The 20,479-nt window shown below is 39.2% G+C and overlaps 1 protein-coding gene across 2 annotated transcripts; it reads left to right on the top strand.

Annotated features, from left to right (window-relative positions):
- Positions 1-2,609: 2,609 nt before the first annotated feature.
- On the top strand, positions 2,610-19,376 carry CMKLR2 (chemerin chemokine-like receptor 2). Of its 2 annotated transcripts, none has more exons than XM_010199076.2 (2): positions 2,610-2,751; positions 16,596-19,376. In XM_010199076.2, exon 2 carries the CDS (start codon positions 16,612-16,614, stop codon positions 17,662-17,664), a length of 1,053 nt encoding a protein of 350 aa, XP_010197378.1. In that variant the 5' UTR covers positions 2,610-2,751; positions 16,596-16,611; the 3' UTR covers positions 17,665-19,376. The 2 variants fall into 2 exon arrangements, with proteins under 2 accessions (XP_010197378.1, XP_061860751.1); XM_062004767.1 differs by lacking the exon at positions 2,610-2,751 and adding an exon at positions 11,579-11,621.
- Positions 19,377-20,479: the final 1,103 nt, after the last annotated feature.

Raw genomic sequence — 20,479 nt, 5'->3', positions numbered from 1 at the left:
CCCTCCAGTATATATATATTGACATACTTTATGTAGAGTAAAAACTCTAAGACTTCATTATCCTATCCTTTTGAAAAAGCACAAATGAGATGGTAAAGTACAACTTCCAAGTAAAAAAAGACATGAAAGGAAACAAGGTACATGGGTTTTTTCATTTGTTTTCTTCTAAGTATACAATTATCACAGGAGTATCTGAAAAGATCACACTCACAAAATTATGACAATAGTTAATGGGTTGCATGAAAGTGGATATTAAAAAGCCATGTAATTTGGGACCCACCATTTCAGTTTTACTGTGGCCGAGCATAGAAGGAACTAAAACAAGGAAAGGTTTGGGACCAAGCTTGTATTCTTCAGACACTTAAGATTCCCACTGTAGTTAATGAAAACTGCTCTATTTAGTTCTAAACAGAAAACAAGCAAAAAAAAATCCTTTTGGATGAGGTGCAATTTTGTCTATAAGATTCTATTCCCTTTGTTTCTCCCAGATACATTACATTTGGTGGTCATACTGTGCAAATTGAGTAATTGCTCATCAAAGCAGAAGTCACTTTCAACTGAAAATGAGCAAATGTAGATAGGACAGATTGGTAGAAAAAAATCTTTTACACATAGTAATCTGATGTTCTTCAAAACAAAAAGTCTCATTTTTCTCTGAAAACATATCTCCACAAAAGGTCTTTAGGGACCTTAGCATCTTTGGTAAAGTGATAGGAAGAGTGAAGAAAATTACCGTGTGAAGTTTAATCTTCCCGTGATTCTGAAGGGTGAAAGAACTGAGCTATCATCTCCAGGACACGTTAGAGTAGTCCCAAGCTTGCTTCAGTTTATAATGGGAGAAACTGCTCCTTAAGGGCAATTTGTTACTACCCCAAACCTGCTAAAGTCCATTGCACACTCTAGAATGCTCCCTTCACTGATGAGGTGAAGAGCATTTGGCAAATGTGTGACTCTGCTTGCTGAAGTCTTTTTTCTTTTACTGTAGATCCTATTACTTTTACTGATCCTTTTACTGTAGATCCTGGATTATCTACCCAGTAATTTCCCTTTTTTGTCCTACTGAAATAATACAGAGCGAGCTCTTGAATTAAGTGTTTCACAGTAACTGGATCTGGCAAAGGAGACACAGACTCCTGTGCCGTTACAAGCAAATAAACCTCCACAGATCTGTTGTTAAATGGTGCCTATATTTACCATATCCAAATATTTACAAAAGAAGATAACTACTATTGAAAGAGCTTTATCAGTAAAGGTTCACCAATCAGTTACTTAGGGAAAACAGGAACTGTTTAAAATGCAATAAATAAACAAGTGAGGTGCCAAATCATGGGGTCCTTAAGTCTTTCCATAGTATTTCCTCAGGCACCCCCCCCCCCCCCCCCCTTAGTTCTCCTATGGATGTACTCATAAGAAACATGACCCCCTGTCCTTTCTTTGTTGTCCAGGAACTGTGTCCCACCCTGGAGTAATCTCCATCCTCCTTTCATTCATAGCTTTTCCCCCTCATGTACAAGCTCTCAGCTTTTGAAGTTGTAATGTCAGAACAGGAAGAACTATCATGGAGAAAAGACAAAGCAGGGTAGTTTTGCTGGAAGTTTTCAGTTCCTATTGAGAGAGATGATCTGTGAACCATAAGAGACGTGCTTAAAATGAGTAGCTTTGCTAACCTGATGCGGAAATCTCAGTGTTGCTACTTCACACTAAGCACTTCTGTCTTCTGTTGGATTTTTTGTTTGTTTGCTCCATCCTGTCTGTCTTTATAATTTTCACCGAATAAATCGAGTTGATATCTCGAAAATCTGGAATTGACTAGATTCAATCAGTGTTGAACATTTTAAATGTTTTGCGTTAATGACAGAGGAGTACCACTGATAGATTATTGCTTCCACTAGAAGGTTTGATTATGGTAAGGGTAGACTGACAGATGCTGAGCTGATTTAGAAGAGTGTGATGAGTGTGGTACCATCAGTCAGGTGAAGCTGTGGTATGCAGATACTAGGGGAATAATATTTCCATTTTGCTGACTGAGAAGCTAAGTGATATGGGGATCATGAGGCCTGGCCACAAAAATTCAGCAGGCTTTTTACAGAACTGGGAATCAAGCCAAGTTTTCTAAAAGCCAGTTCAAATTTCTGACCACTGTTGCACTGACTGACGGACAGAGGCATTAATTAGTGATGTTTTGAGCAGCTCACTTCTCTCTGACATACATTCATTTTGTATTTATAATTAGTAGATCAATCTCCTTTTGCATCTCACGTACGGTTATAAAATTATGCTTTCAGCATGACTTTTTAAGCATCTTTGTGCTCATTCAACATTATTTTCTCTGAACTAGAGTACTTACAAAGAAATACTGTTCAACCTCTTCTCTGCATAACAAAAAGCAGCCTACAACTTTAAGTCTCTTTCCATTCGTCAGCCACCACATCTGTTGCTTGCTTGGACACTGACCAAAATGATTCATTCACATGTCTAACATTTATTTTTGGTGAAATGCTGGGATTATACAGAAAGGCAAGATTTCAAAACTGGGTCTAGAAAACCAAGGGAAGTTGGAAACAACTTCCTCAGTTGAAAACAAACACTGCGTTATATCATCCTGCAGCTTTATTAGGAGGAAGGCAGTAGCCAAGTGAAGCAGCTGGAATCACAGTGAAGTCACTCTAAATTCTGCAGATCGTCCTTCCTTGTGCTTCAGAGATCACATCCCCAATTTACAGTGCATTTTGTTCCAAAGAACTAAGCAAGGTAGGTTGATGTCTCTGTTACATTTTAAGTCTTTCTCTCCCTCCCTTCTAAATAATGTGTCTCTGCAAATACAACAAGACTTGCAGGCAAATCCTGTAAAGTAGTGTAGCATATACTGGCTAAAGAGCTTCTAGGAAGAAAGAACATGATACTCATTTATCTCAAAATTATTTGAACCACCCTTGCAGCAAGAAAGATATGAAAGTATGCGTGAATTAAATTTTTAATGACTTTTGAATGTGTTTATATACACTTCAAGGAGTCTTTTATCCTGTCAGAGAATGGTAAGTAACCTTGACTTAAAATCTCTCCTTCTCTCTCCTCCTTTCCCCTCCCAGCCTCTCCTTGTCAGTGAGTTTTAGTGTATTGATTTACTTAGAGATAGTATGTCTCATAACTATAGTCATTTCTAGATTCTGGAGCTGAAATTGGAAGTCATTTCATAGAATCATGGAAAGGTAGGAGTTGGAAGGGGCTTCCAGAGATCATTCAGTACAACCCCCCAGCTAAAGCTGTTTCTCCTTCGTCAGGTCACACAGGAATGCATCCAGGCAGGTTTGAAAACCTCCAGAGAAGGAGACTTCACACCCTCCCTGGGCAGTGTGTGCCAGGGCTCCCTCACAGGAAACAAGTTTTTCCTTATCTTTAAGCGGAGTTTTTTGTGTTCCAGCTTACGTCCATTACCTCTAAATTTATCTTTATTAACATATTTGTTTATTATTATCTTATTAATCATTATATTACTATTTTATATGTCTTTAATAGAATTATTTTTTTATATAAGTAGTATATTAGAACCATGCATAATTAAAAAATACTTCTGTGACCTGAGCTGTCATCAAATGCATAAGAACGTGTTTCCTAGAAAGTGACAAGAAGATCTGAAGCCCTATATACTACTGCAAGATGAGGCAAGGCTTGTTTCTACTTCCTGTTCAGACCTAGTGATAACCACTCTGTTGTCACTTGTAGCCTTTCGAAATGTGATCTTGCAAAGCCAAACAAAATCACAGGTCTAGTTTTGTAGATTTATAGAAGTTGTATAGATTGTTTATGAATTTAAAAACCATTAATTTTATTCATCTAGAAATACTGAATAAAATTCTATTACTTAATTGTAAATGTTTATTAATTCATAGCTAAGGAGAAGAGAGTGAGTGAGGGTACATCAGCGTAAAAAAATTTATCAGACCATTTGTAGAAACAGCTTATTCCAGCTTACTTTCAATAACATTTTCTTAGCTTCACTAAGAAATGCAAATATTTTGGTAACATAATTTACTTTTGTTTAACGTCACTGGAGCTTCTGCCCTAATTTAAAACAATACCAGCCACTTACGCCAGGTAGACAGGATTGAGATCCTACCAAGTTTACGTTAATCCTAGGAATTTTACATGTGCTTTGGGTGACGTTAGAGTCCACTTTTATTGCACTTAGAATCTCTTTGAGAGTGGCATAGTGGAAGTTATTTGACTCTGGAGAGAGAATTTATGGTTTGGATTCTGATTGCCTTTGTGGAAAGGGCTCGTAACTCAGGGAAACTATATAAAGATTTCTAGGCACAATCTGACTATGGATTTTTACTGTGGCAGTGGAGTCAAAGGAAAAGTGTTGGTAACAGCAATTTTGTTTGTACATTACAAACTCTTCCTTTTCATTTTAATAATTTCTTTCTCTGCTAACAACCTAATGAGCAACTTCTGAAATGTTGTTAAATTTGTGTTTATTTCTAGTAGATTGATTCAAGAGGAAAAATCTGTTTCCTAATAAAGCTAGTTGCCTTAAAGACTGTTCCTCTCCTTATGTTTCTTAAAAGACGCTTGAAGTTTGTGATCTGTTCTTAGATATTAGGTTTTTAAGCAGCTGATTTTCCCGAGGACTATGTTCTTATGGAATGTGCCAACAATTCATCTGTTTCTCTTACTGTGGAGGATGGTTGTCTGGCTAATTTTCACTCATTATTTCTGATAATGGTTTCATTTGTGTTCATTCAGTAAGAAGCTATCAGTTTCCCAACAGTGCAGGGCTCTGTTGTTGCTGGCTTTGCAAAAGATGCTGAGTTAGGAGCAAGATTCTCATGGCCTGTTACCAGAAGAAGAGATTGCTGTGACTGGAGTGGGTGATGTCTAAGAACCCACTTTGATTTGAGAAGGGAGAATGCTACACTTGTTACTACTTTTACAGTGTGCTTGGGGCTCCTGAGACAAAAAGAAAAATTATGTGTCCTCAAAAGCAGCATGTGGTGCTTCTCGGGGTGCACATCTAATTCTGTTCTCTTTCTATCTTCAATGTGTTCTAGAGATTGAGGGCCTGGAGACAGGAGCGAAAAGCACTGTATCAGCCCACAGCTGCTCTTTTCCAGAAAATTTTTACTGACTTGTTGCAGTGCTCTTTATACCTGGCTTACTATTTTGCTGCATTACAATTCTTTATATGAACTGGACAGACCTGCTTGCAGATACAGTGGTTTTTCACTAGTGGGGTCAAAGGGAAATTAACAAATTGCATTGCTACAAATCAGGTTTCTTTGCAAGGGTTATCTGCAAAGGCTGGTACTCTAGAAGTCTGCAGTCCTTGCCAGGAACATTAGCTTGTATGTGTTTGCAGCCTTTTGTTGCTTCTATTCCTCAGTCAGACTCTCTTGTCTCTTTATGATACTTCTCAAAGAATGTATTTCAAGAATCACAAAGTACAAGTATGAGGGACCAGCACCTTTTCCCTCTATCCACAAAAGATATTTGCTTCTTCATTCTTTTGGCAAGGTCTGATTTCTGCCTCCAACCCTACCTTTAAATATACTGTTTGGCTTTGAGCAAGATAATTCTGTGCCTTTGCCTACTCTTCTTGTGCCTGTTTAATTATAAACAAGGCAGAAAGTGTCTCTCATACTTAGTGTTTAGATCCAGTGAGGCTTTGATCTCCAAGGCTAGGGCCTTTGGGTGCTTTCCAAGTATAAAACACTTGCTTCTTTCACAAAGTGTGAGTCTGGCACAGGAATTTTACTCTCTTCTGAAGCTTTCTAGGTGAGAGAAAGTGATAAGTCCTGTACCATCAGTGTAGTATCACTTTCCATTCTTCCATCTTTTTTCTTTCTAGTGATACTCTTTTAACAAACTCAGCCCCACATTTTAATGAGAAGTTTAGAAATATTAAGAATCATTGTTCATTTTTTAAAAATGAGTGACTGTATACGGAGTGTTAGCCTAAGCTCTTAACTGAGGGTGTTGTACCATATTTGGTGGAGTCAAATGAAAAGTCATTTACAAAAGTAATATGGAAAGCCTGTAAAACCAGTGTTTCCAAGATCTTAATTAAACACCTAATCATAGGCACCAACTATTCTTATCAGTGCTAGGGAGTATTCCTAGAGCTGTGTTAGGGAGACAGATAAATATCCAGCCCTCCTGAAATTGTATTAACAATATGAGTTGAACAGTTTTGCAGGAATACAGGTAGTGCTTGTTTTAGATTTGATCTTAAAGTAAATAAGAGTATTAGCTTTGTATGAGTAAGAATATTAGAGTAACACTGCTAGAGAAGTAGACACCCTTAATCTACTGTACATAGTGCTTCTAGTATATTAACTGTGAGGACAGAATAAAGTATGTTATCATATCAGATGGAATGTTTTGTTTATACAATAGCCATATTTTGGAATTCAATGTTCTGATAAACCCATGCAAGATTATGTGTCAAGAATAATATAACCATAGCAATATTATAATCATGCTAGAATAAACTGCTGATGTAGATTTAATGAGCAGTCAAATAAATTTAGAAAAACAAAGATCAATTTAGAGGGGCAATACATAATCAAGCATAGATGTGGCTAGGAAATAAATATATGAAATGGCATAGAATATAAGGCAGCAAATTTGAGGAATTAGTTGTGTTGATTTTCTCTGCAGTTAGATCTTAACTCTTGTGAAAATATTGTAAGCTGGTTTATATCTGTTATTTGATATACCTTTCTGGAGAGCGCTATTTTATTTTTTTCCATAACAACCAAATTGTTAACCTGCAGTAACTTAAAAATGGTTGCTGTCTAACATATGTTTCATTGGCATTAATCAGTCTGCTGAGGCACCAGTTGACAGTCTGAAAGAAATCTCCACATTCACTCTTCATTCTCTGCACTCACTGTGCTGCTTCCTGTTGGGAGAGAGCTGTGGTTAAATCATGTGTTTGCTGAAGGAGTGCAACCATTCAAAAAGCATGCTCAGAGCTGCATGGTCATGTAATGATTGTATGAAGGCTAGTCAAAATCTTCTTTCATCACAAATACATGCGACAGTTGTAAGGTAAACATTCCAAATACTTCTTGCTTGAACAATATGAAAAGCCACACTTGATTAGAAACATGAGCATTCAGTGTCTTCTCAATCCAGTCACTTGCAAATTTTAAATCAAGTATTCTGTTACTCTAGCTGTGTAACTATTATGGTGGCTTATAGCCAAAGAAAATACTGCTAGCTTTTGTGGAGGAATAGAAAACACAGGAAATTTCCCTGAAACAATACTTCATTAACATGCTTATCTTCCGTGTTGAGGACACAGCCAATGTATGGCGTACCTGCTAGGTTTTGTAGTCCGAGAGGTGTGCTTAATGGCTCTGTGCTATGTCCTAGGCCTCCAGAGAGATTAATGTGTATGACAAGCAAATGGGGTGGAGATTGGGATTCCTTTTCTCTTCAGCATAGAGAAAACAGACAAGCACCCACATAGGTCCTGACTCACTCCAACACAGTGGGCATGATGACACACAGAGAAAGCCTCTATTCAGGAAGGGGAAGGTCTCCTAGAGGTGAAGATATGGCTTCTCCACTCCATCATGAGGCAACAGTATTATGTTTAAGGAAGGAGGGTAGGATTGTGACTCAACCACTAGGCAGGGACTGTAGGTTCAGCACCTGATTTGATCAGAGACTTCCTGTAGGTCATTCTCAGCCTTCTTTTCTGTAAACCAGACTGATCATACTTTTCACTTGAGCCCACTTTCACTAAGGTGTTATGACCACTTATGGAAATGCTTTGGCAGTGCTGACACATATTGTATAAGATCATGTTTTAAATCTCAAGTGCACTGTTTACCTGAACTTCTATTTTTAGCTACCTTTAAGAATGCTTAGATTTTTTTTTTGTTTTGTGAGTTTTTTTGTCCAGAATGGGGCCACTTCAATTGTTTCACAGATATCATCTGTTATTTTCTTGACTCTACTGTAACGTTTGTCACATGATAGACTTGCAGCGGTTATGGCAACTTGTTATGTTCAAGAGGAATATTTAAAAATATGTGAAAGGGAAATTAATTGAGAAGGGGAAAAATTAATGGATGGAAATGAAGGCAGGAGCATGGGCTACCTACACAGTTACCAAGTGTCCTTCTTCCCCTTCCAGTGCATATGCCAGGGACTTCTGAGTTTCTTTGTCTTCTTTGGGGATGGAAGTCTTGATACTTGATACATTCCTTTTGATGATTCGCAGTTGCTGGTTGCAAACAATTATGGGTTACCTGGTTGTGGAAATGGTACATTGCTCAATTGCAACAGTCATCTATATGATTTGTTATATTCAGGCCAGACCTACTGTAGATACTTTTTCTAATACAGCAACATTATTTAGATATAAAGCCAAGTTTTCCATTTGTTTAACATTTCTGTGGTGGCAAAAGTGCTGGCCTTTTACCAATATTAACTGAATCTTTTCTATAAGGGTTTGTTAATCCCTCCTGAAAACTCACTTTGTGTAAAATGTTATGAGGCTATTATCTGGTCGAATGACTTCAATACCACTGATGAAGTGTGACTCACAGGGTTATGTTGGCCTTGCTCAAAGCAAGATGGTTTTGGTATAAATTTTAGGGTGTCTACCTAGTATGTTGTGTGTACATTTCTAACCCTGCTTCACTGAGAGCCCCAATGGAGAATGATAGCTATTTGCATTCTTGTCTTGTCTGCTAGAGGAAATATATCTAGATAGAGGCTAGAAAAGGTTTCCAGTCACATATCATATCAATCATGACCCATTCTAGTTGTTGAATTCAGGATGGCTTACAAAGTCATTTTGTCACCATTGTGTCCAAAGACCATTAAAACGATAGTCAAAAGGTAGGTGTTGTTGTCTGTGAAAAAGCCTTGATTCTGCTTTTGTGTATACTAGCTTAAAGTACTCATTTCCTAGTAGCTTTGTCTGCAAGGACAGCTTTAGGCTTAGATGATAGTATAGCTATGATTTAATTTTGTAGTATGGGTGTATCAGGAACTTCCTGCTATAGGAATGTTTCTACATGGAGGCAAATGGTCATCTTGGCTTTGTTCTTTTGAGGGGAAAATATAAGCCTATGACCGTTTGTAATCTCATCAGTATTCCTTGTGGGTTTTAGGATCTTGTCTTCAAGTCTTTGTAAAATATATACTCACCAATACTCACCAAAAATATGTATATAGCTCTAACAAACTTGCTCAGCCTTGTGTGTTTTGAGCTTCTCACTGAATTTCACATTTTTGAAGCTACATAAATAAAAAAATTAGCACCTCAAAAGTTTTGAGACATTTTTTCAGAGCTCTCAAACATATTCAATATTCAGACAAACTTGCTGAGATGCTGTATGACAAGCAGACTTTAAGGTGACCTTTTGAGAAACTAGTCGTTCTCCAACTTTTGACTCTTGAAAATGATGAAAGTTGATGTGAATCAATCAAATAAGCTTTTCTTTAGCCATAGATCATACACATGGAATGTGATATGGTCAGAATTATTCTTAAAGACATTAAAAGGAAGGTTTGTGTAATATATTCCCTCTATGAAGTTAACTGTTGAGACAGTTCTGCAAACTGGTCGCTATTGTGACCTCTGAAATCAATTTAGGTGGCCAGAGGCTCTGACCACTGTTTGTCACATTAAGCAAATAGGCTTTGGGAGTACCACTCAAATATTTGTGCTTTTAATGAACATAGACAATGAATAAGCTCTTCTCTTGGAACTCTCTGTAAATTTCAAAAGTAATAAGGACCAAATGTAAGAGAGGAGTTGTGTGGGCTGCAGCCCAAACATGTAGCACAAACTACCAGTGTAATTAAGTGTGACCTGAACTTGCATGGTACCCAGCAAACTTTGAAATCCCAGGAAGATTTTTGCATCAAATGAAGTGGGTGGAAATTGTAACTGTTTTGTTTGGTTTTTTTCCTATTTTTTACTGAAAAAACAATGTAATATATTTCCAAAGCTATTCCACTGACCTCAGAGCTGAGACACGGAGAGGTCAAATTATCCTAGTGAAACGGGAGGCATGTGGCATAACCATAAACAGAGTCCAAATTACTGGTCCCACACCATAACTATAAGGCCATCCTTAGTTGGACAAAAGCTGTTCTATTTTAAGCAGATCTAATAATTTGTCTGAGTTGTCGTTATTGCTCAACTTTATGAAATACTGTAATGATGGCAGAGAAAATGAGGTCTGAGAAAATGAACAGAGAAAATGAAGTATTTGTAGTAAAAAGCTATGAATATGTCAATTGAGATCAGATTCTGTAATTTCCTGATGAAATTCAGAGAAAGACAATTCATGTAACACGTAGTGAAGTCTTTTCCCATCAGTTCTGTGGCTTTGTATTTTAGAATATTTCTTAATGATTTGTATTTCTTGTTACTTCTGTTTTCTGTCTCTGGATCTAAAAGGTACTAGCACCAAATGACAACCTGAATTTGTTTGTAATTAACTTCTGTTTTACAGAAGTAGACAGGAAAAGAAACTTCCTCATCAAACATTCTGGAACCTATTTGCTTAAAATTAGCAACTATATTCATAATTAAGCAACTAAATCAAGAAGGCTCAGTTTTCGGAGCTGCTGGTGACCTCAGAAAACAGGAACAGACTACAGTCAAATAATTGCTAAACTTATATTTTACAGACTGGTTTCTATTTAGACTTCATAGTGTCTTTTTTTTTTTTTTTTTTTAACTTGGTTATATTAATCCATATGCAATAAGACACTGTTCTGTAACCTGTGGCTACCCCCAAGTCCTATTGCCAGTCATCTAACCACACTTTCCTGTTTATTGAAAAGTATTTCCCTTGCTCTGTCTCTTTTTTTTTTCAACCCTGAACCAGCAGAGACCGAGTCTGAACTGCATCTAACCTCTCTTACCCTTTCTAGCAGTTGGCCTGAAAGCCAAGTGGAAACTGCTGGCAAAAAGTCTTGTTTTCTCTACTGAACCTCTGTTTGCAGACAGGTTCATGAGAGTCTTTCCAGTCTGGAAACTAGGCTATTTGTCAAAAGTCATGCAGGAAAACAGTGACAGAATGAGGAACAGAATTAGATTTCTTGTATTTTTGAAACTTAGACTTGAACTGCAAGACAGCTCTGCCTCTGAAAGTTTATTAATAAATAGAACTCAAACTCATGTATTTAAGAGTATGTATGTTTCAAGAACACGCAGAGATGTCCACAGTTAAGGATTATCACAGAAAAAAAAATCTGGGTCCCTATTGATGTAAACCAGCAAAGCTCCAGTGACAGTCCCTTACTGCGAATCTTTTTCAAGACAAGGCTTAACACCGTGAGTCCTGTCATAGAAGTGCTTCATAAATGTGGACATCAGAGGTAAAAGTTTCTGGGCTTTGCAAATATAACTGTCAGTCTTTGCTGAACACTAGCCATAGAGTCTGGCTTCAGCATCTGTGCATGGAGATAAAGGGCAAGCAGTGTTCCTCCTGCTCTTTTGCCCCACTGCTGAATAGTTACTGCATTGGAACACTGGTTCGAGATAAGGAGTTTCAGATAAGGAAAAGTACAAACTTGGTAAAATAATTGCATTCTAAAGGTGCACTCTTTCAACAGAGGAGTTTTAAACTACAGGAGGCTTGGTAAATAGTTGGTATTTATTTAAATATGTTTTCTTCTGCCTTTTTTCCTTTTCTGTCCTATGTTGTCTTTCTCTCTATACATCATCTTTGAAATTCTAAATATAAAATTAATATTGTTGAGCAGTAGGCAAATGTTTGATATTGCCACTACAGCTTTTAACCACCCTAAGGCAGAAAAAAGGTTTGCGAGGAAATGTTTGAATCCAAGTGTTGTTATGTTGTGCTAGCTCTTGTGAAACTGAAAAGCAAAATGGATCAGTGACTGGACTACAGGATGCTAAACACCAGGATTCTGAACAATTGGGGTTTTTTTTTTGTTTTGTTTAATTGCATCAATTTTATTTGAAGGTATAGTTATGTATCTAGGCAAAGACCCTTAAAAATCCAATGATTAACTTGACTGTCCTCTGAAACTGTCCAAATGTAATGTTGTTCCAGATGTACTGATCCTTGTTTATCTGACTTCTCAGCAGATGTTAAGCTATTTGAAAAAATGACTCAGATGGGTGGTACTGGTATTGGATGCAGAATCTACCCCCAAGGGTCATGTAACCACATAAATGCAGACCAGTAAGTATCATTTTATCAGGCGGCAAAACAAGTAACATTCCTTGAGCCTGATGTAAATCACAAAGGGCAAATGTTATCATAACCTCTTGACAAGTCTTGTTGACCCTTATTACATATGTTTATGTAATAAGAGCTTTTAAATTTATATCACTTTTCCCCTTGCCTATCCTAGATCCTGCTAATGTGTGTGCACGTGTATAGTGTCACTTGTGTAAGTAATTCTTTCAAAATAAGTGAACTACCCTTTTTGGAGGAAAGGTATAGACATAAATAACAAGCTTGCAGATGTAGTTCTGCAGGCAGTGTACTCTGGAGACCTCACTCCTGTTGTCCTTAGCATGCTAAAATTAGTGGAATTACAGGAATGCAGGGCTGGGTTTCAAAAGCAGGGCTGAATTTCAGTTTCTGAATGGGGCTAGTGCTCAGCAGCGTACTGTTGAGCTCATGCACAGCACAGCTAATGAGCTGGTTGTATACTGTTCTCAAGGACAGGTTTTTAGTGAAGTTCAGTCCCCCCCCCCCAGACAATTTAGCCTTAAATAGTAACAGAATTTAGCAGAATACTTATTTTGACTATGGCAGATACTTTTATCAGACTGTGGCCATCTGTGTTGTGCTGTAATGGAAAAGGTCATGTTCGTTAATCAAATCATGAAAGAATAGTTGTGCAAGGAACCGTTTAAAGTCATTGTAAAAGTCTTGTAAAACTTTAACCGTAAACTTCCTACACAGTGAACAGGTGCAGTTGGCTAAGATGCTTATAGGAGGTGAAATAAGTTGTGCATGAGCTGATAAGAGCCAAGAGAAGAGTGCATGAGTGGGCCACTAGAGGAAGACTACTGACTTCATCCAAGCGACCACCCTAAGACCACCAGGAGGCAGAAGAAGACCCCCTAGTAACAAGACAGGCACATGCACAGAGTACACCAGGGAGCGATGCACCCGGCTGATAAGGACTGTATAAAAGGGCTGTGCTACGGGGGAGGGGTCACGAGCCATTGGTGGAGCAGAGTCTCCGCGCTGTCCAGCGCTGTTTTGCTTGTTTGCCGCTTGCTTAATAAATTTGATCTATGAGTCACTTAAATTGGCTAATGAACTTTATAACAGCAATTTATAACAATTTGGTGCCGTGACTCAAATAACAGTGCTGCAGCTTTGTCTGTGAAATGAAGATATAACTTGAGTGATTTTTCCCATTCAACCTTCATTTGCTGTTTTCCCTCTAATTTCCTTTTTTTTTTTTTTCCCTGTGGTTTTTTTTGGTGTGTGGTTTATATTTTTCTTTGTCCCCCTCTTCTCTCCCTCTCATGCTCTTCCTTTGGAGTTTTAGAAGAAAATTCCTATGTGGAAAATCATGCTGTAAGTTCCAGAAGCAACAGAAGAAAATGGACTCTGTCATTCTGTCTCAAAAAAAGTAAAAAAGAGATACATGTATTTCATCTATTGTTCTTGCAGTGTGTCTTAGTCTCCTAGGAAGATTTATTTTCCTTAAACTATTACCTGTTGTTCAGCACAGTAGTGGAAGAATGCCACAATTATATGTATTGTCCCTGAAATATATTCTACATATTTCCTTCTCTACATACTTTGCTGCATTAAGGAAATGGAATACCATTGAATGTGTCTGAAAATCAGCATTTTTTCTATAAAAGATACACATAGAGAGGAATAAACTCCTGAAGTTTCACTTGCTGGAGAAATCAGTCTAATATTTTGTTAACTATAATATGAGGTGTAGTAATTTTTTTTAAAATGGCTTCCTGGCATTTTAACTGGACTTTTTTGCCTACATAGGTGCATGGTGCTTGTCTGATTTGTGGTAGATGTAATCTATAGGAACAGAGCAGTTAAGACATAAAACACAACTAGAAAATGCCGAGCATGCACAGTCCAGGAGGTTCCTACAGAATGTTGATGACAACTCCTTCACAAATGGTCAACAAATGGTCAAGGAGCCAATGAGAAGTGTGCTGCTGGACCTTGTGCTAACAAATAAAGAAGGTCTGGTTGGAGATGTGAAGGTTGGAGGCAGCCTTGGCTGCAGTGACCATGAGATGGTGGAGTTCAAGATCTTGTGGAAGAAGCAGGATACCAAGCTGGGTTGCGACCCTGGTCTTCAAGTGAGCTGACTCATGGGACAGATTTCTAGAGGGTAAGAGTGCCCAAGAAAGCTGGTCAATCTTCAAGCACCACTGCATCCAAGCCCAAGATTGGTGTGTCCCAAAAGTAGAAAATCAGGAAAAGGAAGCCAGAGGCCTACATGGATGAAAAAACAACTACTGGAACTACTCAAGGAGAAGAAAGAAATCTATGGAAGGTGGGAAAAGCCCTTTGGAACTAAACCTGGCAAAGGAAGTGAAGGAAAACAAGAAGGGCTTCTTCAAATACATCAGCAGCAAAATGAAGACTAAAGAGAATGTGAACCCACTGATGAATAAAGTGGATGTCCTAGTGACAGAGGATGCAGAGAAGATGGAACTACTGAATATCTTCTTTGCCTCAGATTTCACTGACAAAGCCAGCCCTCGAGAAGCCCAGTCCCTGGAGGATAGTAGTCTGGAGAACAGAAGTCTTCCCTTTGGTGGATGAGGATAGAGTTAGAGACCTGTTGGGCAAGCAGGACACCCACAAATCTATGGGTCCTGAAAGGGATGCATCCACAAGTGGTGAGGGAGTCAAGCTAGCTGATGTTATTGCTAAGCCACTCACTATCATATTTGAAACATCATGGAGGACTGGAGAGATGCCTGAGGACTGAAGGAAGGCTGATGTCTCTCCAGTTTTCAAAAAAGGTGAGAAGAAGGACCCAGGAAACTCCAGGCTGGTCAGCCTCACCTCCATCCCTGGACAGATGATGAAATAGCTCATCCTGGATACCATCTCAAGACACACGAAGGAAAAGATGGTTATCAGTGGGACATCAGTGGGAACATGGATTCACCAAGGGGAAATCCCACTTGATAGCCTTCTATGAGAGTATAACTGGCTGACTAGATGAGGGGAGAGCAGTGGATGTCATCTACCTTGACTTCAGCAAGGTTTTTGACACTGTCTCCCATTATATCCTCATAGAAAAGCTGAGGCAGTGTGGTTTGGATGAGTGGAGGGTGAGGTGGATCAAGAACTGTCTGAATGACAGGGCCCAGAGGGTGATGATCAATGGAGCGAAGTCAAGTTGGAGACCTGTGGTCAGTGTGGTTCCACAGGGATCAGTTCTGGGACCAGTCTTGCTCGACATCTTCATCAATGACCTGGATGAGGGGACAGAGTGTACCCTCAGCAAGTTCCCTGATGACACCAAACTGGGAGGACTGTCTGACTCCCCAGAAGCCTGTGCTGCCATTCAGCGGGATCTCAACTGACTTGAGAGTTGGGCAGAGAGGAGCCTCATGAGGTTCAACAAGGACAAGTGAAGAGTCCAGCACCTGGGGAGGAACAACCCCATGCACCAGTACAGGCTGGGGATTGACCTGCTGGAGAGCAGCTCTGCAGAGTCACCTGGGAGTCCTGATTGATGATAAACTAAACATGAGCCAGCAATGTGCCTTCATGGCCAAGAAGGCCATATGTCCTGGGATGCATCAAGAAGAGTGTGGCCAGCAGATCGAGGGGAGTTCTGCTCCCCCTCTACTTTGCCCTGGTGAGGCCTCATCTGGAGTCCTATGTCCAGAAGATCATCAAGGGACTGGAGCATCTTTCTTAGGAAAGGCTGCAGGAACTGGGGCTGTTTAGTCTGGAGGAGACTGCAGGAGGAACCTCATTAATACTTACAAGTATTTGAAAGGTGTAGTCAAGAGGATTGGGTGACACTTTTTTTCTGTAGTGTCCAGTGACAGGAAAAGGGGTAATAGACAAAAACTGGAACACAAGAAGTTCCAGTTAAGGAAAAACTTCTTTCCTGCTCAGGTGAGGGAGCCCTGGCACAGGCTGCCCAGGGACGGTGTGCAGTCTCCTTCTCTGGAGGTTTTCAAAACCTGCCAGGACATGTTCCTGTGTGACCTGATCTAGGTTGACCTCCTTCTGCAGGGGGGTGGGACTAGAGGATCTCTAAAGGTCCCTTTCAACCCCTACCATTCTGTGATTCTATGAAAAATCACACTTCAGTAAAACTGTGCTTCCGATCTCCCAGAAGTTTATCAGTGACACTGCGCTTAGTGCTTTCTGTTCAGAAAACAGTTTCTGAAGATTTCGAGTGTTAACTTGAACATTTCTTGAAATGCCTTTGAACAAAATACTCCACAAGCTTTGTGTCAGCAACTGACAGCTAATTAGTGATAGATATGTGAAGCTAAGTCAATGTTTGGGGTTTTTTTAATGACCAAAACTTAAAGCAATTGCAGGCTGTTATTTGCAGTGCAGTAAAACATGTTTTTCTTTGACTATTCCCTTTCTTTTCTTCCCCAGAAGGCAACTGTGCAACATGACATTTGAAGATTTTGAGAACTACTCTTATTTCTACGATCTGTCTGAGGAAGATAAATCACCTCAGTCCTCCCTCAGCATTGCCCATATGATTTCCCTTTCCTTTTACAGTGTGGCATTTCTGCTGGGAGTGCCAGGTAATGCCATTGTCATCTGGTTTATGGGTTTTAAGTGGGATAAATCTGTTTCTACGCTCTGGTTCCTCAATCTGGCCATTGCAGATTTAATTTTTGTTCTTTTCCTACCCCTTTATATTACATATGTGGCAATGGGCTTCCACTGGCCTTTTGGGAAGTGGCTCTGCAAAATGAATTCATTCATTGCACTGCTTAATATGTTTGCCAGTGTTTTCTTCCTGACATTCATCAGCCTTGACCGCTACATCCGCCTGGTCCACCCCATCTTTTCCTACAAGTATCGGACTGTAAGGAATACCCTCATTCTTAGTGGGATCATTTGGATGTCAGCTGCAATTATTGGTGGCCCTGCTTTATACTTCAGAGACACAGCTACAGTTCTCAACAATGTCACCATTTGCTACAACAACTTCCATGTGCATGACAGAGAACTTATTTTGCTGATGCACCATGTCCTCATTTGGGTGAGGCTTGCGTTTGGTTACCTCTTTCCTCTAGTGACCATGGTCATTTGCTACTCATTGCTGATTGTCAAAGTGAAGAGGAGAGCCGTATTGACTTCCAGCAGGCTTTTCTGGACCATCATTGCTGTAGTTGTAGCTTTCTTTGTTTGCTGGACACCGTATCACATATTCAGCATTGTAGAGCTGTCTGCTCACCATGATGAAAACTTGCACGGCTTACTGCAGGATGGCATTCCCCTCTCCACTGGCCTTGGTTTCATCAACAGTTGCCTCAATCCAATCCTCTATGTTCTGATTAGCAAAAAGTTCCAGGCCCAGGTCAAGATAACAGTCTCTGAGGTGCTAAAACTGGCACTGTGGGAGGTGAGCCGCTCGGGAACTGTCAGTGAGCAGCTGTGGAGCTCAGACAATGCTCCTACGCCTGTGCACTACTGTGAAACAGCTGAGTGACTGCGCTCAGCACCATGCCTCTCCGAAACAGGTAACAGGAGATGTGGAGATGTTCTTGACTTCGTATCTGCCATTCAGATATGCAGCTTAGCATGTACAGATTTATGTAAACAGCTGGCTTAACTGCACTTGCTGCTTTCCTTGAGAGGTATTTAAAGGCCACATTGTTTAGATGTGGTGCACTTGTGATGCATATACAGCCTGATCTGAAAGTTGTCAGCATAAGTGGAAGTGCTCTAACTGGGTTTTTGATCAGGAATGATGTTGTAATCCTGTCAATTTTTAGTGGTTCCATACCTCACTGATTTCAAAAGAGCACATAATAAAAATCTGCCATCACTGGTTAACACTCTTGATCAAGGCACTCTCATCAAAGAGATGGCAGTCATATATCAATGGGTCATGAGATTACTGATTGTCTAGTATTGCCTTAAGTTGGAATCACTTGGTTACATGCCAGCTAAGTGAAGCTATTGGTAGCTCCATTCTGCAGCTGGAGAAGAATCACAAGACAGACAGTGCTAATTGCTGCTGCCTTATGTCAAAAAAGAAAAATATGGAAACAAAATGTTTGCTTTCTCCCAGTGCTCTTTATCTTGTACTCAAAACTAAGTCAGCAGATCCTGTGTTTTCTGGTCACTTATCCTTGTGCTTTTAGCACTGGTTGGGTGCAAAGTACTGAGATGATGTGTCATATATGTCTTAGACTCATTTGAAATGTGCTAAGAATTAGTGAAAATGTTTCTTACAGAAGCTAAGATTAAAGCTCTCCTGACACACTTTTTCTATGTTTAAACTTTTGGGCTCAAACTGGTTTAAAGCTATCCATTATTCTTTATTATTCTGTCAAAGGTAAAGAAATAACAGAACATTTCGTTTGCCTTAATGCCGTTCAGCAAGAAACAGGCAGAGTGAATTCAATGATTCTATTTCAAGTCTGTGGACTTCTTTGCAAAATGAGAGGCAAAACAGTAAGTACATCCATGGAATGGAGTCCACATCCCAGAAAAAAAAAGGCTACTCAAAGAAGTCATTCTAATTAAGCTGTATTCTGTTCTAACTTGTTGTTTACTGTAGAATCACAGATGCACCAATGCAAATATATATACTAAGTGGAAGATTAACTTCTGATCTAATACCACTTAATGAAAAAGTTGAACGTGGTATAAAACTCCACTAAAATTAGAAGTATAAAGCTCTGAGTAAATTTGAATAGTTTTTTCCTTGTAATTGGCCTAGGTATACAGAATAAAATTGCCTTTCAGATGATCTACCTGGTTTCTATGGTCTGCCAACACACATAGTAGCGTTTATACTGTAATTGAGGCCTTATTTGTAAATATATTGCTTTTTGTATAAAATATCTATACATATGCATGCACGAGCACATCCAATATTGATAGCTGTACAACTAGAAACGTTTTAACTGTAGTCTTTTTCTTTGGGTTCTGGTTTCAGAGTTTGGGAAAGTCAGAAAAGGATCAGTGGAGTTTCAGTGTATTTCACTTTAGGCTGGAGAGTTGGTGAGCAGCACTTTCTTTGAGTCATTGGCTGCCTAGTACATAGTGACTCATCAGAATATTTTGTCACCATGCTGCTGTATGTGTGTAAATCAAACATTTTGTTCCCTGACACCTTTCTAAGAATGATGTGTTAGTACTACTCTCCTGACTCTACTCCAAGTGAAGTAATAAAATTTTGTCATTTCCAAAGACCGTGTTCATTCGCTTTTGTCAGCAGCAATATGCAGTGACAGTGTGCTCTTAAAACGACTCCTTCCCAAAGATCTTGGAAGATGAAAGCAAGCCCTGGCCCCTTCTACTATAGGAATTAAGGTTTGTGTCAGCTGTGTGAGCACACATACTGCTATATACAATAAGGAGATCGAGTTTCAAATTGGGCAACATATGTATGCTGTTTTCCATAAATTATCAGAAAGCCTCTCCTGCAGTCGATAGAGAACTGAAAAACACCAGTCAGCCCTGGGTGACGGAAATTAGTGGGTTAACAATTTTGTAATATAACAATTACCTTGTTTACACCAAGATAAGTTACGGAATTATCTCCAGGTCATTTCTGCACAAGTAATGGCAGTAAAAATAAAACAGATAAAGGTCTCAGTTTGTTTCCAAAGAGTTTCCAAAGCAATATCAATAGTTTGACACTGCTTGAACTGAGGAACGCTCACTCAACCCACACCAATGGAAAAAAAAAATCAGAAGAGGACATCTGTCTTTTACTATAGAAAAACTCTTCACAGGAGATAGCTCTATGATCTACCATTCATTCAAGAATAATAAATGTTGACACATTTCATAATGGGGATGAGTTCTGCTTATTGCCTCTTACCTGAACAGTTTCTGCACCTGAAGGTCTGTATGTAGACTAGTTGTAACCAATACATCTGTTGACAGTGTTTTCGCAGTATTCCTATATATCACATATTTAAGGTATGGAACTTTCTGTTACAGTGTGTGCTGGGGATAGAAGTGCCCCATTTACTCTATGGTGCTAATTTTGCATAGGCATGATGACATAGTAATACACCAGCCCATACCTAAACACTACACCAATCCCAGTAACGTAGAGATAGGGATTCTGTGGAATCTCTTGCCCACACGCCTATTTTGTAACTTGGGAGATTGTGACCTCTAGCTTTTTTTTTTTCTATTTGTTCCTGTGCAGAAAGGGTTTTTTCTAACATCAGGGAAGAAAACCAAAACCAATCCGAACTCTAAAAGAAATATCAACAACTGAAGAGTTTGCATATGCATGCTTAGCAAAAATGAAACACACACATAAAAACGCAGTCTGG

The sequence above is a fragment of the Colius striatus genome, chromosome 11, assembly GCF_028858725.1.
Source record: "Colius striatus isolate bColStr4 chromosome 11, bColStr4.1.hap1, whole genome shotgun sequence".
NCBI lineage: Eukaryota > Metazoa > Chordata > Aves > Coliiformes > Coliidae > Colius > Colius striatus.
The sequence above is the reverse complement of the archived record's forward strand: the minus strand, read 5'-3'. Positions and strand labels throughout refer to the sequence as shown.

Excerpts from the sequence above, each read along its gene's own strand:
- CMKLR2 (XM_010199076.2), top strand. The coding sequence starts at position 16,612 with ATGACATTTGAAGATTTTGAGAACTACTCTTATTTCTACGATCTGTCT.